Below are 18,985 nucleotides of genomic sequence, written 5' to 3'. Positions count from 1 at the left end.
TATATTTACCTTTAGCCTATTTGCTTTAGCTATAAATAGAGCACACAAAGTAGATCCTATAAATTCACATCTCTTGTTTTTATTGCTATTAACTTTTAAAAAATAAACTTTCTTTTAAAATAGTTTTAGACTTATAGAAGAGTTATTAAAATAGTATAGAGAGTGCCCATATACCCTACACTTAGCTTCCTCTATTATTAACATCTTATATTAGTATGGTAAATTTGTCACAATTCATGAACCAATATTGATACATTATTGACTAAAGTCCATATTTTATTCAGATTTCTTCCATTTTTACATAATGTCCTTTTTCTGTTCCAGGATCCCATTATTCATTAATTTTTGAACAAAGTACTTTAACACCTCAGGCAACTTTTTAATAATTAATCAAGTTTTGCATCTTTATATCTGATTATGTAAATTAAAATATTTAACAGTTAAAAAAATACAGACTTTTATGATGCAAACTGAACACATTGAGAGTGATAGCAAAGCAAGGGAAATTATTTGGACCAAAAATTTTAAAGGGGGAAGAAAGTTTCCAAGTAGAATTTTTTTTTCTTTTTTCTTTTTTTTTTTTGTGGTACGCGGGCCTTTCACCGTTGTGGCCTCTCCCCTTGCGGAGCACAGGCTCTGGCCGCGCAGGCTCAGCGGCCATGGCTCACGGGCCCAGCCGCTCAGCGGCACGTGGGATCTTCCCGGACCAGGGCACGATCCTGTGTCCCCTGCATCGGCAGGCGGACTCTCAACCACTGCGCCACCAGGGAAGCCCCAAGTAGAATTTTTTAATGTTAAAATTAAAAGTGATATTGGTAATGAGAGCTCTGGATAAAGCTGAACTGTACTGGCTTAGAGAGCAAGTAATTAAAAGAGAAATTTTCCTAAAAAGAATCACAGTGCTAAAGAGGACCAAATGATGTATCATGGTCTGTATACTCATATTCAAACGGAGTAACAGTCCATCAAATAAATCTATGCTTTTCTTAAAAATTTCGGAAGGTTATCTTCATTTGTTGGTTTATTCAAATATTTATCCTTCACTAAGGAAGTACTTCCTAAGGTTTAATGCAAATCTATTATATCCCCGTTCCCTCTTTTCTCTGATATTTAAACTATATGTCTGAAAATTTCATTTAGAAATTATGTGGCATATTCTGTGTAATAAAGGTAAAAAATGGCTAGTTCCAAAGCCTGAGCTTTTCTACAAAATGAAATGAGGGTTATGTCTCAGAAGAAATACCTATTTTTCTCAGAGAAAAAGATTGTAGGAACAAGTATACCTGGTTTTCTTGTTTAGCTTTAGAAAACTGTTCTTGGAGACTGTCATTCTCATGAGCCAAGATATCCCTTTCCTTGGCAATTTGAGACAGCTCATCATTTGTTTCATCCAATTGCCGACGCATTCTGGAAATGTCTTGTTCACACATAATTAGGGCTTCAGTAGACTGTCTATTCCACAAATCAAATAGTACATAAGAAGAGACATTTTACCAGAAAAGAATAACAAATTTTCACAAGACAGAAGATAGACAGTTAGCATGAAAACATTTGAAGAAGTTTTAAATACATTTAAATGTGTAGGAAGAAACACTGCAGAGATAGTGCACTGCAGTTCCTCTGTGTTGCCAACATTTCACTATAAACAAGGATGCCAAATATACACAGTAGTCAATGATTTTTAAGCATTTCAAAACTTCTGACATTCAAGTATAAGAAAGACTTCATCCTACCTCTAGCTGCTATGGCTTAGTCTCCTCTGCAGGCTCCTCTTCTCCTGCCCTCTTAAAAATGAATGGTTCTCAGAGCTTAACCCTTAGCCTCCTGATTCTTCTCACGCTACCCCTTCGCTCAGACAATTCCTATTCATATCTGTGGCTCCCAACCCTGTCTACACCCAGATGACTCTGAAATGATCACCCCAGCCTCAGCCTCTCCCTCACACTCTAGACCCTTATATTTAACTGCTAACTAGACATACTTATAAGGACATCTCAAAAGCTCTTCAAAGAAAAATCTTTTCTCACGTAGGTTCATCATGTCCAGTATTCATCCCCAGACAGAAACCTGGCATTTTCCTAGATTTTCTCCTTTACAAACACCACACTCCTGTCCTCCAAACTCCCAACCCCAATTTATCATCACCTCTGCAGCCTAGCTCATCTTTCCGGCATAAAAATCTCAAAATTCTTTAATGATTTCTCATTGCCCACAGACTCATTTGTCTGTAACACAGGCCTCTGCCTGCCTACCTAGCCTCTTCTCCTTCATTTCTCCCCTTACACTTTGGGTTCCAACACACTCACTTACTTGTCATTCAAGAGGCTCTTGAACATGATCTGTGGTTCTTTGTGGCTTTGTTATTCTTTCTACCTTGAATGCCTTCTCTTTGCTTTCCTTGGCAAACAGAGTATCCTCCCTTTACTTCCCTAAACAGACTTAGGCCTCCTTTCAACATTAGAGAGTTATCATCTTACATATAACATTAAGCTCCTTGTTTCTTACTATCTTTGTACAATACCTAACATAGTACTTTGCCCCCAATAAGTGCTCACATTTTTGTTGAATAAGTGACTTACCTTGATGCCTGTTCCATCTCAGCAATGATATTCTTCATGCCTGAAATGGTCTTTTCCTTGAAAAGTAATATAAGTATTAAATAAAAAATTATCTTAAACTGTTATTTCTGTTAAAACTGAATAAACTAAAAGAATTTCCCCTCCCTTTTGGATTTCCATTTGGTTTTAAACATTTATATTCTATTTTTCTTTGCTACACTTTAAAACTAAAGCCTAATATATCAGTGTGAGTATACGTACTGGATAAAAACAATAGATTATGCTCATTTAAGCAAAGACTATACTTAAGTATATTGATATGATATCATTATATCAAATACTGTTAAAAGATGTTTTGTGCAGTTATCCAGCAACACAAGAACCCCTTAAGCACCCTGTTTTTGGAAGAAAACCAATGGTTGGCATTGTAGTGTTCTATACTGGGAATAGGACTGATGTACTTCCTCACTTCTTCATGCTATAAAACCCAGGAAAGTGAATCATGTAAAACTGAATTTAGTTATTAAGAATAATAACTTTGACCAAGTATAATATATATATGTCATCAACATTATCTTCAAAAAGCTGTTCCAGTGGAATTACTTATAAAAGTATATGATTAATTTTAGGTGTGAGTTAACAAGGAGGTAAGCATTAGGCCTAGAGCAAAGGTATAAAAAAATAAATTGCTATTCTTCCTTTTCAAGGGTATGGTGAAGAAGTAGAATTAATGGAGTCAATCAAGACTGAAATGAGGGGGAATATCTTAAGGCCATCAATACCATTCCCACACCTCCTCCTTTAAAAACTCGCCGATCCTGAACTAGTTACAGATACTTTACATAGGTTCTTAGCACTAACATTAGTCCTAAAAAAGGAAAATTATTCTTTCACTAAATACCTAGATTTCACTTTGCCCTTTAAATTTTCAAATCCTTAGTAACCAAGTAGCAAGATGAAAAACTAAATCTGTATTTCCCAACTAGTGCTGTTTTTTTCATCAGAGAGACAGGTGTGTGTGTGTGTGTGTGTGTGTGTGTGTGTGTACGTGATCTTCCTTTATTCACATGCTCCTCTCTAGGGTATTTTTATCTCTGGTTTCCCATTCTGCTTTCTGGTAGAATGGTACAGATTCCACATCTGGCAGTAATAGGTATTGAAGTATGGTTAAAATATCCATTAGCAAAACTGTTAAACCCCTTTAAGAAGCACAAGCCAATGGAAGAAAAACTCAAAGAGACAATACCACTTAAAATGGAATATTTACACATGCTTTCGAAATATAACTTAATACACTTCTAAATAAATTCTGAAAAGCTCATTGAACTTCTAGTGTTTCTGACAGAAGTTCCTTGGTTAAAATTTAAACATCGCTTATAAGCCTAAAAAGGACTTTCCTTTATCAATAGAAATTCATCTTGAAAGACTCTCTAAGAACACTGTAAAGTATCCAGGGCAACAAAATTACTGTATAGTATCCAATAATATATCCTCTTCGCCTATTTTTCTCTTAATATGACCCAAATAGTACTGTTTCTTAAATTGTTGAAATTTATGCCATCATTATCAATTTGATATTCCTTGTACAATCTCAATACGTCTGTCCAACCAGTGACATAGATTCAAGTTAATTGTTAAAAATTCAACCTGGACAGGATGGTCATAAATCTACTCAGAAAAAAGAAACAAACTAAAATTTTACACAAATAATTCTGGCTTTTATGATTCAAAAATCGGTGAACTGGCTATTGAATTTTCTAACTTTAATTGGTAGCAGGTAGTAGAACATCTTTTAAAACTATGATTACCAGTAAAAATTCACCTTATTCACTATAATATAGACTTTTCCTTGGTAATTTATTTCTGTGATCTCCAGATTAAACTATAAAACTACTGCTTTTCACTGAAAGGCATTATAAATTAAGCTCTGAAATATCACTCTAGAGAACATTTCCTCTTTTGAATGTCTAACACTGCTTTAAAAAGTTATTTTCCTTTCATAGGATGGATGCGTTTACATTCATAATCCTATACAAAACTCTTAATTTTGAAATAGACTTGCAACTCAATATTCTTTGTGAAGGAAAAGATAATATTGGTACAGTTAGTAGAATGGAAGAAATGTGAAATACAAGATATAACAGAAGGAACAGATATTCAGAAAGAATTGAGTAATTTGTTTCTAAAGAAAATCATGTTTAACTATTCAAAAAGTGGTTTGAATATAATGAGAAACAAAATCCCACCCCCCAAAATACCATAAAATTTCAAAAATATTAAAAGGTATTAACTATAATGAGTCAGACTTTTCAACAAGTTAAAAGCCAAAATTTACTACCTCATGTATTTTGATAACTTCAATTGTGCTCATGATTCCCAAATCTATTAACTTCAATTTTCTCTCCAAACCTTAAAATCCAAGAGCCTATGAATATTTCACTACATGTCCCAAAGGCATGTCAATAATCTTCCTCTCTAAGCTTGTTCTGTGTCCTGTGTTTCCTACTTCACACATAGGAACTATTCATTTGGTTCCGAAGTCAGAAAGCGCATCTTGTCAGTCTTACTTCCTAGAGTTGTCTATTTCTCTCATGGATACTGCCACTCTCCTAATACAGTTCTTATCATTTTACTCCTAACTAGTGTCCTTGTCACTACTCTCATTTCCCTACAATCCACCTTTTATGTAGATTAACAAGGGCTAGGATAATGTTTTAATGATCTAATTGTAACATTTCATTTTCATTATTTCAATGTTCCTCTATGTCCATGATGATGGAAACTAAACTCAATATCATGTGTAGTTCTGATTTGTTGCTTATCTATCCCACCTCATCTTTCACCACCGCCCCCCCCTTCATCCCCCCATACTCCCCTTTGCACTCTATTCTCTGGACATATTAAACTATCAAGAAATCTCATGAAATTCTCTTATGAGAGCCACTGGGCTTTCATATAATCTGCTCTACTTGTTTGGATCACCCTTTCTCTAAAAAGTGCTCTGCCTGTCTGGATCACTCTTTCTCTCACTGTCCCCTTTCTCTAAATCTTTCCTTGGCTAATTCCTAGTCATCTTTCAGGGCAGTGTAGGCACCATCACCGTGTGGAAGGCTTCCTAGATCTTCTCCCTCCCCTAATCCAACCCCCAGGCTGAATCAGGTATGTTTCTGACAAACTTCACTCATACATTGTGCATACGTCATTATGGTACTTAGCACATTCTATCATAACAGCCTCTTTCTTTATCTTTCTCTGAATTATACCATAGGCCTTTGGAAGGTATGCCCACTCAACCTCAGTTTCTAACATAATTCCTGGTACATGTCAATAAATGTTTGTTGAATGGATGGATGGCTGGATAAATGAATGAATTAGTTCCCTTAGAGAGGGGAAAGACCTTATGCCAGAGATGCTGCCTTTGCTTAAAACATTTGTGGAAAACAGTTTAGGAATTGCCTTCAGAATCAGCTTATGAGCTAGAAAAGGGGGTCAATATATCCCTGCCTTTTTGAGAACACCTTTTTGTTGTTGTTGTTGTTGTTTGAACAACAGAAATGTGGGATGAAGCTTATCATCTAACTTTATTCACCAGTTCCATGTGATCCACTCTCAAGGCTAAGGATGATGTAACAACGTGCCCCAGTTCTGAATACAATTACAAAGGTGGTTTTAATGAAATACACATATTGCCTCCCAAGGTGGCTACCTGAAAACGTAAGTTCTGGTGTGCTTTTAAAAAGAAATCAGTCTCACTGCTTTTTTTTTATTATGCTTTACATTTTGATATTTGAATTAGTTATTGTTAGTGAATGTTGATCATAAAGTGATGAGAGAAAAATCTATTTCAAAATATTAGCTAGTGAATTTGAACACATATTTCCTAAGACTATCTTGAAATATTTCAAAATCAGATTTTAAAGTTTTAGCTCTCTAGGAAAAAATTGAGAAAATCCTATTATTTTATTCAGATTCAAGTTCAAACATTTCTTTTAAACCACGGTTGTCAGAACATACTTTCATTGCCAAACTCTCTCCAAGGGATGCAATATTCTCAGATTTTTTATCCAAACATGCTTGCAGGCATTCCTTTTCTTTAGCCAGATCATTGAGGGTTGCACCGAGAATGCTGATTTCTTCTCGCTGGGCAATACTTTGTCTTGTAAAATTATCTAAATGTGTAATCATAAAGGCATTGTTTTAATCAAGATAAATTTTTTTCCAGTTCAAGCAGAGTGAAATACTTTTCAAAGAAAATTATCCTGTATTATATTCAATGACTAAATATAAAGTACTGTATCCCAAATAAATAATGGCTTTTGTTGTTAGTGATTAAAAATGAAGGTTAATCATGAAATTCTAAATGATATAAATGTAAAAGCACAATTAATACATTTGAATTAGAACAGCAAAGGATATATGTGGAATCTAGAAAAATGGTACAGATGAACCGGTTTGCAAGGAAGAAATAGAGACACAGATGTAAAGAACAAACATATGGACACCAACGAGGGAAAGAGGTGTGGGGGGAGGTGTTGTGATGAATTGGGAGATTGGGATTGACATATATACACTAAATGTATAAAATAGATAACTAATAAGAATCTGCTGTATAAAAAAATAAATAAAATAAATTCAAAAAAAATAACGGAAAAGAATATGATAAAGAATGTATATATAGATATATATATATAACTGAATCACTTTGCTGTACAGCAGAAATTAACACAACATTGGAAATCAACGATACTTCAATAAAGTATATTTTTTAAAAAAAGTACAGCAAAGGAAAGTTCTTTATAACAAGTTCTCAAAGTAGGATGTGTGGTGGGGTAGGGAGGGTGTGTGGATGTAGCACGTGGACTATCAATTTTCCCCCCTCTAATTTCACCTCCCTCTAGCTTAGAATCACTGTTGGATGTAAGCTGGTAACTAACAGATCTTAATAAAATATCCAGTTAAGTCATCTTCAGAGTCAAATATCTTCTAGTATTTTGGTTTTTCTAAAGTAGTGTTATAAAAATTCCTAGAAAAAAAATCATCCCAGGAAGTCTGATTTGATTTGTAAGAACGCTGGCAAGCCAATGTCACTGTTGAAGGACTGAAAGATGGTGTGGAATAGTGGTTTCTAAATTGTGGTTTCTCAACCAGCACCATTGGCAGGCAGCACCTGGGAACTTGTGAGAACTACAAATTCTTAGGTCCCATCCTAGACCTACTGAATTAGAAATTCTGAGTGGGCAGACCTGTTTATGTTTTAACAAGCACCCCTCCCAAGTGATTCTAATGCACAATAAAGTTTGAGAACCACTTGAGGAAATTGGTAAGGATACAAAAGCCCTGGCCGTATCCTACTTCGAGAAGCCCAGCTTAATGAGATTAGCTCTCCAGGTAAAGACTGAAGTTTGAGAACCACTGGTCTAGAGCTCTACCAAGGAAGCTCTGTGTGACTAGACCTCTAAGTAAATGCCCACCAAGGGCCACCCAGTGCACCACTAAGAGACGTAATCCCATATGCCAAGAGGGTGATTTATATAATACATCACATCCCTTTTCCAGGCAAACCACATGTTTTGGGTGTTCTGTTATCTGAGTTCATTCCCATTGGCATAAAATAAACTCTAAAACAACTAGTATATCCTAGCTTAAAAAAATCCTCAACCCCACATCCCACTTAAGCTGCCACCCCATTTTTCTACTACTGTTAATAGCCAAACTTCTTAAGACTTCTATTCTCTCCTGTCTCTACCTCCTCACTTCCCAATCATTCGTCAACCTACCCCGTCTTCCACATCTAACACTGTAATTCAAACTTTTTAGGGGGGTCAGTGCTACCAAAACCTCCAATGTGCCAATCCAATCAATGTTTTTTCATTCTCATCTTATTTTGCTTCTTGAAAGTACCTGACAATTGATCATATCCTCCTTTTTAAAACATGTTGCTCTCTTGCTTCCCAAAATGACACTCACTTCTGGGTTTTCTTCCTATGTCTTTGGCTTCTTCTTACTCAGTCCTGGATCCTCTTCTCCTCATTCTCTATATTTCCCCTAGGTGATTTCATGGTTTTAAAATACCATTTATATGCTGATGTGTCCCAAATGTATATCTTTAGCTTAGATTTCTCATCTGAGATACAAACTTATCTATTTACCTGCTTACCCTACCTTTTTACTTGAACTTAAAATATCCAGAAATGAGTTCTTTAATCTTCCCCTTTTATATTTTCTTTTAATACTTCCTGTCTCAATAAAAAGCACCTCCACCCACCTAATTGCTTATGTCAGATATTTTTGAACTGCATAATAGTAAATCTTAAAAATATTTATTGTTTTAAAATGGGCTCTTTTATAGTCTTGACCAAAATTTTACTTTAAAGTTATAACCATATTTTCATAAAGATCACTGGTAAGAAACAATAATAGGAGACTTTATAAAAATAATCTTTATAAACTCAAGTGATACCATAGATATAGCCAAATATATGTACACTTTCCACCAAAGATAGTATATATGTAATGTATTTCATTACAACAGCTATGGGCATGACATATAATACAAAAACTTATAAATTCAAAATTGATCATCATAAATTTACAAAGTATTGCTGCTTTGTTTAGCTATTTCTTCATTGAAAAATATGAAGCCATGTCTAAGTATTTATGGTCCTAAATTTAAGTAAAAATTTTTATTATCAAAGAAAAATATATTTTCCCATGATTTCTGACTAAAAAACTTTAAGGGCATATTTCTAAGTTTATCTATGTTATAACTGAAGAGAAGAAAACTTTTTTTAAACCAGACTTTAAAAAAAAAGTAACATCAGGGAAAAAAAAAACAACTCACCAATTTTTTCATCCAAGCACATAATTTTCTCCTGAGTAAGCTGTAGCTCATATTTTTTCTTAGCAAGGTATCGTTGAGTATCAGAAAGATCTTTTTCTGTGTTTTCATATAAAAGTCTGTAAACATTTTAATAATGAAACTAATTCTGAAATTTTGTTTTATCAACTTTTTAGTGTATTTAAATCTAAAAACTTTTAAGAATACTAATGTACATTTTTTTCTTCTTAGTATTTTCATTATAAAAACACATTATAGGAGGTTTGAAATATAAAGGATAAAAAGGGATACTCAATCCGCCACTCCAACATAAGCAACTATTAGCATTTTGGTGTTCATTAGTTCGTATTTTTTTGGCTACACGTATTTTAAAGTTACCATATTCTAAATTCAAAACTGAATCCTGATTTTTTTCCACCTACACTTAATCTTTAATATTTTTTAGTCTTATTATTCAGCCCTCCAAATTATCATTTTTTGGCTGAAAAACCTTATATGAGCAGTAACCATTTACTTAAGTACTCCCCTAATATTAGACATTTAGGTTCATTTCAGGTTTTCACTATTACAAATAAATCTGTAATGAATAGCATTTCATTGAGTCCACAAACATTTATTAAGTGGCTAGTATGTACCAGGCACTAGGTGTTGAGGAAGCTATGGTGAACTAGGTGGGCAGTGGCCCTGGTCTCATGGAGTTCACAGTCAATAAACAAATATTAATAAGTAAACAGACTATAATTTCTGGAAATATGGAAGCTAGATAATCTGAAAGTCCTCTCACCACAAAACACTTACACATACTAAATATGATGTAAGAAGCATCCTTTTAAATGTATAGCAAAACTTAGAAGGATTTGTAAGGGAAGTCGCCTGGAGCCAAATCAGAGCAATAAGACAATGAACTGATGTTATGTTAGATAAAGTTGGGGTTTGCCTGTCTCTGTGGCCTAGAGTCTTGCCTTTTAACTCAGAAACAGAAGATGAGGCCACAGAGATGGCTGCAACACAAGTATTAGAACTAAGGTCCGGGAATTCCCTGGTGGTCCAGTGATTAAGACTCTGTGTTCTCACTGCTGAGGGCCCAGGTTTGATCCCTGGTTGGGGAATTAAGATCCCACAGGCCATGTGGCATGGCCAAAAAAGAAAAAAAAAAAAGAATTAAGATCCTCTACCATAAGGCCACTAAGGGCTACACTATTACTGGAGAGGACTAGAAGAAATCAGCTTGCCAAACATTGCTAGGGCCAGGGTAATACAAATAACTAAAAGTCTTCATTGGGAATTCTCAACCTCAAGATAAGAAATCAAAATAAAATCTGGTTCCAGGATGGTCATATAATCTAGAACACTCAGTGGAAATAAAAGTTCTCTGGAGGGACATGCCCTCAACTCAGGCACAAACTAAACCTCAGACAAAGGTCTGTTGAAAATGAGCTCACAATTCAATCTTAAAAACACATTAAGAAACAACCCAAACTTAGTGGGAGTCAAAATACACACAAACTAAATTAAATCCCAAAGAACTTCAGATTATAGCATTATTAAATAGCAATTTAAAAATAGTTTTAAATACTAAGACATAACATAAGTAATAGAATACACAATGAAAAGAAAAAAGAACCAGCAGATTTTTAAAAGAACCAAAGAGAACTTCAGGAAATTAAACTGAAGTCACTGAAATAAAACTTTTAAAAGGACAACATCAAATGACAAGTTTAAGAACAAAATAGACACAGCTAAAGAGACAATTAGTAAGATAGAAAGAAAAAAAAAAAGCCAGATCAGAGGAAATTACCTATAATAGAGCACAGAAAAAAAAGATAGAAAAAAATACAAAATAAAGTTTAAGAGACATAAAGAATAGAATGAGAAGGTCCAATATTCACCTAATAAAAATTCCACAAGAGAATAAACATAATATTCAAAGAAACAATGGCTCATATAATACATGAAATCTTAAACTAAAGAAACATCAATGAAAAACATAAACAGCAACTTTGAGGGAATGTAAATCATGGGTAGAGCCAAAAAAAAAGCTGTATCTATTAAGACAATTATAAATGGAGGAGGGTAAAAGTATTTAAAGGGACACAAGATTTCTACATTTAAACTGATAAAATGTGACACCAGTAGGCTGTGTGTATAATGTAATATCTAGAGCAACCAATGAAAACATCTACATAGAGATACTCAAAAGTATTAAAGATAGATCCAAATGAAATTCTTAAAAATGTTCAAGTAACCCACAGAAAGGTGGGAAAAAGAAAAAAGAGATAAGAAAAACAAAGGGAAGAAACAAACAAAAAAACAAATAAAACAGGAGACTTGAGCCCTAACATATAATAATTACATTAAATACATAAGGTCTACCTTATTTGTGTTAGCTAAACACTAGAAACAATCAAAATGTCCCTCAATAGATGAATGGTTAAACTGTGGTACATCCATACCATGGAATACAATGATAAAAGTACATAAAACTATACATACACATTGAACTAGTGACAATTTCTGCTTCTGATATTGTACTATAGTTATATAAAATGTAATAGCTGGGAGAAATTGGGTGAAGGAATCTCTCTGTATTTTTGCAACTTCCTTTCACCCTAAATTATTTTAAATTTAAGAAGTAAAACAAATTCTCAAATCCAATCTGCACAACTAAAATAAATAAAAATCTCAGGGTGGGGGGACTTCCCTGGTGTCACAGTGGTTGAGAGTCCACCTGCCGATGCAGGGAACACGGGTTCATGCCCCGATCTGGGAAGATCCCACATGCCGCGGAGTGGCTGGGCCCGTGAGCCATGGCCGCTGAGCCTGCGCATCCAGAGCCTGTGCTCCATAACGGGAGAGGCCACAACAGTGAGAAGCCCACACACCGCAAAACAAACAAACAAACAAAATCTCAGGGTGGGAATTAGGAATCACTATTTTTTTTAAAGTTCCTTATTTGATTTCAATATGCAGCCAAGGTTGTTAAGGAGTGCCTCCTACTGCTGCTTCACCCAGGGGAGCAAAAGGTGAAAAACTGACAAAGCAGATGTTATGTAAGACAAAATGTTATTGCAATTTTATGGTGTCTCTCCCATCTTAGGACTCTTCCATCACCCATAGTGTGAACTCAATGAGGCTGTTCCCCCCAAAGGACTGTATGACATAATAACTTATATCTCGATGGAAAAATGTGCTCACAGACCAAAATGACAAGACATTTGAAAAGACAAGTCATTTCAAAAGAAACAAAATATACTGATTACAGAATCCAGCAATAGCAGATATATTAGAAGAAACAGATCAAAAATTTTTAATTAGACTAATAAACATATTAAAAGAAAAAGATATCAGCAATATGAAAAAAGAACCAAGGGGAAAAACAGATGTGACAAGTATGAGAAATGTAATAGATGAAATTAAAAGAAAAAAAAAAACAGATGGTGTAAATAGCAGAATGAATATAGCTGATCAATGAGTTAGCAAACTGAAAGACCAATTGAGGATATTTCTCAGAATGAAGTATAAAAGGACAAATAAATTGAAAACATGAGGGCTCCCCTGGTGGCGCAGTGGTTGAGAGTCCACCTGCTAATGCAGGGGACACAGGTTCGTGCCCCAGTGCGGGAAGATCCCACATGCCGCTGAGCGGCTGGACCCGTGAGCCATGGCCGCTGAGCCTGCACGTCCGGAGCCTATGCTCTGCAACGGGAGAGGCCACAACAGTGAGAGGCCTGTGTACCGCAAAAAAAAAAAAAAAAAAAAAAAAAAAAATTGAAAACGTGAGATGAAAAGTTAGAAGACTTACCAAACCTGACTTTAAGACTTACTATAGAAACCATAATAGAGAGCCCAGAAATAGGCTCACATTTATTCAGTCAATTAATTCTCAACAAAAAGCAATATAATGGGGAAAAGAAACAATTGGTATTGGAACAACTGAATTGCCATGTGGGGAAAAAAATGAATCTTAACCCCTACATCACACCACATACAAAAGACATAATATAAAAGCTAAAACTATCAATATAATGCTTTTGAGAGAAATCACAAACATACACATAAGAAGTTTTAACCAATTTTAGTAAATCAAATCCAAGGATATAGAAAAACTATAATACATCATGTCCAAGTGGAGTTAACTCAGGAATGCAAGGTTGGTTTACAATCTAAAATTATTTAATGTTATTCACCATATTAACACCCTAAAAAAAAGAGAAAAAAGCCATATGACCACATTAATAGATGCAAAATAGACATCTGACAAAACTCAATATCCACTCTTCATATGAACTCTCAGCAAATTAGGAATAGAACTTTTTCAATCTGATAATAGGCACCTACAAAGAGTCTACAGCAAACATCACAATGGTGAATGGTTGAATGCTTTCCCACTAAGATTAAGAATAAAACAAGGATGACTGTTCTCATCCTTCTATTCAACATTATACTAGAGGTTCTAGCCAGAGAAATAAGGCAAGAAAAAGAAACAGGCATTCAGATTGGAAAAGAAGAAGCAAAACTCTCTATTCACAGACAACATGATAATCTATGTAGAAAATCCTACTGAATCTACCAAAAAAAACTATCTTAACAAGTGAGTTTTAGCAAGATTGCAACATACAAGAGCAGTACACAAAAATCAATTTTGTTTCTTACACGGGAATACCTCATTTTATTGCATTTTGCTTTACTGCACTTTGCAGATATTGCATTTTTTTTTTTTACAAATTGAAGGTTTGTGGCAACCCTGCATCATACAAATCTACTAACACCATTTTTCTAACAGCGTTTGCTCACTTCATGTCTCTGTGTCACATCTTGGTAATTTTCAAAATATTTCAAACCCTCCACCAGCAAAAAGATTGACTTGCTAAAGGCTCAAATGATAGTTAGCATTTTTTAGCAATAAAGTCTTTTTATTTTATTTATTTATGGCTGCGTTGGGTCTTCATTGCCGTGTGCGGGCTTTCTCTAGTTGCGGTGAGTGGGGTCTACTCTTTGTTGCAATGCACGGGCTTCTCATTGCAGTGGCTTCTCTTGTTGCAGAGCACAGGCTCTAGGCACACGGGCTTCAGTAGTTGCAGCACGCGGGCTCAGTAGTTGTGGCGCATGGGCTTAGGTGCTCCATGGCATGTGGGATCTTCCTGGACCAGGGCTTGAACCCATGTCCCCTGCATTGGTAGGCGGATTCTTAAACACTGTGTCACCAGGGAAGTCCAATAAAGTCTTTTTAAATTGAGGTGTGTACATTGTTTTTTAGACATAATGGTACTGCACACTTCAGAGACTACAGTATAGTGTAAACATAACTTTTACATGTACTAAGAAGCCAAACAATTTATGTGACTTGCTTTATTGTGATATTTGCTTTATTGCAGTGGTCTGGAACAGAAGATGCAATATTTCCAAGGTCTGCTTGTAATAGCAAAAAAACAATAGGAAACTGAAATTTAAAAAGCATTTATAATAGCATAAAGAATGTGAAATACTTAGGTATAAATATGACAAAGGGTGTACAAGATTTGTACAATGAAAAAATATAAAACACTGTTGAGAGAAATTTTAAAAGATCTAAATAAATAGAGAGAGATTTTCTGTTTATGGATCAAAAGGCTCAATATTGTTCATAGTTAATTTTCCAAAACTGATCTGTAGATTCCACATAATTCTAAGCAAAATCCCAATAATAATTTGTATATGTTGACAAGATGATCCTAAAATTTATATGAAAATGTGAAGGATCTAGGACAGCCAAAACAATTTTGAAAATGAACTAAGTTGAAGGACTTAACAGTACTTGATTTCAAGACTAATTATGCAGCTTCAATTATCAAGACAGAGTGATACTAGCATAAAGATGGAGAAATAGATTGATGGAATAGAGTCCCGAAACAGACTCACATATGTGGTCAACCAATTTTTTCACTAAGATGCCAAGGCAATTCAGTGGATGAATGGATAATCTTAACAAATAACTAATGGATACCCATATACAAAAAACAAACAAAAAAACTACCTCTACTTTTATCTCATACTTTACACAAAAATTAATTCAAAAAGGATTACAGACCTTACATTTATGTAAGAGGTAGAACTATAAAACTGCTAGAAGCAAACACAGCAAAAATTTTTAGTGACCTTAGGTTTGGCAAAGATTTCTTAAATAGAACACAAAAAGCATGATATAAATGAAAAATAATTTCAATTGTGCTTCATCAAAATTTAAAGTCTTTGCTCATCAAAAGACACTGATAACAAAATAAAAAGGCAAGCTCTATACTGGGGCAAGATATTTGCAAAACATGTATCTGACAAAAAATTTGTATCTAGACCCTATAAAGGACTTTTATAAGTTAATGATAAAGAGATAAACAAACCAATAAAAATGGGCAAATACTTGAACAGATATTTCACTAAAGAAGATATATGAATGGCAAATAAGTAAATGAACAGATAATCAATATCACTGATCATTAGGGAAAAGCAAATTAAAACTACAGTCAGATACTACACACCCACTAGTATAACTAAAGTAAAAAGACAGATGATATCAAATGTTGATCAGGATATAACACAACTGCACTCTCATGCACGGCTGGTGGGAATATAAAATGGTAAAACAATTTTGGAAAACAGTTTGGCTGCCCTGGAAGCTATCAGGGGAACCACCACTGTGTCCTTGGGTTATAGGATCAGGGCAGCAAGGATTTACAGTGGTACTTATCTGGCTTTTGGTGGAGAGCTGCCCTTGACAACGGAGACCAACATTCTGTGCACTATACTTGACTGTTACAAGATCCTACCTGATAACCCTCATTCAGTATGCATCTGGGAAAAAAAGCACCAATGCATAGTAAATCAACAGTAATAAAATATTTTAAAATATAGTTAAATTCTACTGTAGTCCAAGAAGAATCCCTTCAAAGGCCCTGACGGATTATTTTCTTAGCTTTCTTCTTGTAAAACACTTTTAAAATGCATGTTAATCATACTGCTCAATATCAAAAAAATAAACAACACAATCAAAAAATGGTAAGAAGATCTAAATAGACACTTCTCCAAAGACATACAGATGTCCAACAGGAACATTAAAAGATGCTCAACATCGCTAATTATTAAAGAAATGCAAATCAAAACTACAATGAGGTATCACCTCACACCAGTCATAATGGCCATCATCAAAAAGTCTACAAATAATTAATGCTGGAGAGGGTGTGGAGAAAGAGGAACCCTCCTACACTGTTGGTGGGAATGTAAATTGGTATAGCCCCTATGGAGAACAGAATGGAGGTTCCTTAAAAAACTAAAAATAGAGCTACAGTATGATACTGAAATCCTACTCCTGGACATATATCTGGAGAAAACCATACTGTGAAAAGATACATGTACCCCAATGATCACTGGCACACTCTTTACAATAGCCAAGACATGGAAGCAACCTAATTGTCCATCGACAGATGAATGGATAAAGAAGATGTGGTACATATATACAATGGAACATTACTCAGCCATAAAAAAGAATGAAATAATGCCATTTGCAGCAACATAGATGGACCTAGAGATCAGCATATTAAGTGAAGTAAGCCAGACAAAGACAAATATATGATGTCGCTTGTATGTGGAATCTAAAAAAAATGATCAAATGAACTTATTTACAAAACAGAAAGAGATTCACAGACATAGAAAACAAACTTATGGTTACCAAAGGGGAAAGAGGGGTGGGAGAAAGGATAAATTAGGAGGTTGGGATTAACATATACACACTACTATGTATAAAATAGATAACCAACAAGGACATACTGTAGAGCACAGGGTATTATACTCAATATTTTGTAATAACCTATAAGGGAAAAGAATCTGAAAAGGAATATATATATGTATATGTATATAACTGATTCACTGTGCTGTACACCTGAAACTAACACAATACTGTAAATCAACTCCATTAAAAAATTCTTTAAAAAATGGATGCTAATATAAGAGCCATAAATATATTGCAATAATAAGTATATCAATGCATATGATAATGAATGAGTCCAGAAAAGACAAGCGGAGGATGTGGCAAAACCTTCGGTTTACACTGTGGCCGTCCTTATCCTGTTAAACTGCACTGCAGCCACATATCTTCCCAAATAGCCATAAGACCCCTGCACAACACAAGAATATACCTAATAAGAAAAAGGAAAAATGGAAAACTACATTCATAATCCGAAGTTCTCAGATTAGACCTTTAAATCACTGACCAATAAACCCACACCGAAAACAGACATTCAAGAAATAGAAACTTTAGAAATAAAGCTGGTAGCTTCTTTTGCAGACTCTTCTAATTCCAATATGAGAAAACAGGCACTCAGAAAAGTTGTTCAAGATATGTTTAGGAGTTGCTTTTACCGAAGCCCAAAGGGGCTTTGGTTAAGCTATCTAACATGGTTTTTATCAAATGCCTATTTTGGGGCTTAAAACCAACCCTCTGTGCAGCCTTAGGAGGAGGTGTTAAAAATCAGGGATCTGCCATGGGGTGCGATTCCCCTGATTTCTCTGTATGGTCTTATTCTCAAAACAAATTACCATTTAGTTCTCAAGTTGCACTCTCCATTAGAGCTCAGATGCATACACTTCTGTCCATTTCTAAGGGAGACACTCATTCAGAGACACTCAAAATAATGCTTTTACACATAGTTGGTTATAATCAAGTAGACTCTCCAGAGAAACTCAAACCAGTGAAATAGAAAACTCTACAGACGACAGCACTGATAAACCAAGCTGTAATGTATGGTGACAGTTTTTTATAGTTTCCACTCAGCATTTTAACAAATAATATTACAAGCAACAGTTTGATTAGCAGAGGCTGAAATTCATGCTTTGTTATCTCAGAATGATTCTAAGACTTAAAATTCAAGATGAGAAATCTGCACTTATTATAAACCTCACTGCACAGAATGCTTCCTTCACAAAATGACAGAATCAGAACCAAATCATAGATTTTTAAAGCAATTTTGGAAAATGTGTTATCAGGTGATTTGTCTGGCCAGAAATCAGATAGTGAGGGTTCTCAGTATGACATTAATATGGGATCTGACATACAGTTGTAATCTCCAGCTCAGAGTCCTAGAATAGACTTTGGTTGTTTCCAAATTTGGACAATTATGGCTAAAGCTGCTATAAACACTGCATGTAGGTTTTTGTGTGGACATACATTTTCAACTCCTTTGGATAAATACCAACAAGCATTTAAGAAAATTGAAATTGTATCAAGTATCTTTTCCGACCACAACGCCATGAGACTAGATATAAATTACAGGAAAAGATCTGTAAAAAATACAAACACACGGAGGCTAAACAATACACTACTTAATAATGAAGTGATCACTGAAGAAATCAAAGAGGAAATAAAAAAATACATAGAAACAAATGACAATGGAGACACAACGACCCAAAACCTATGGGATGCAGCAAAAGCAGTTCTAAGGGGGAAGTTTATAGCAATACAAGCCCATCTTAAGAAGCAGGAAACATCTCGAATAAACAACCTAACCTTGCACTTCAAGCAATTAGAGAAAGAAGAACAAAAAAACCCCAAAGCTAGCAGAAG

The 18,985-nt window shown here is 34.8% G+C and overlaps 1 protein-coding gene across 15 annotated transcripts in view; it reads right to left on the bottom strand.

Moving 5' to 3' along the window:
• TSGA10 (testis specific 10) overlaps positions 1–18,985 on the bottom strand; it is a 106,628-nt gene that overhangs the window by 34,413 nt on the left and 53,230 nt on the right. For all 15 annotated transcript variants that reach the window (XM_019931181.3, XM_019931173.3, XM_019931175.3 and 12 more), the window contains 4 exons: positions 9,400–9,515; positions 6,573–6,727; positions 2,580–2,635; positions 1,284–1,452 (listed from right to left, as the gene is read on the bottom strand). In XM_019931181.3, the coding sequence (XP_019786740.1) occupies positions 1,284–1,452; positions 2,580–2,635; positions 6,573–6,727; positions 9,400–9,515 (496 nt within the window). The remainder of the gene's footprint in view (positions 1–1,283; positions 1,453–2,579; positions 2,636–6,572; positions 6,728–9,399; positions 9,516–18,985) is intronic.

This window comes from Tursiops truncatus, chromosome 14 (assembly GCF_011762595.2).
Source record: "Tursiops truncatus isolate mTurTru1 chromosome 14, mTurTru1.mat.Y, whole genome shotgun sequence".
Taxonomy (NCBI): domain Eukaryota; kingdom Metazoa; phylum Chordata; class Mammalia; order Artiodactyla; family Delphinidae; genus Tursiops; species Tursiops truncatus.
The sequence above is the reverse complement of the archived record's forward strand: the minus strand, read 5'-3'. Positions and strand labels throughout refer to the sequence as shown.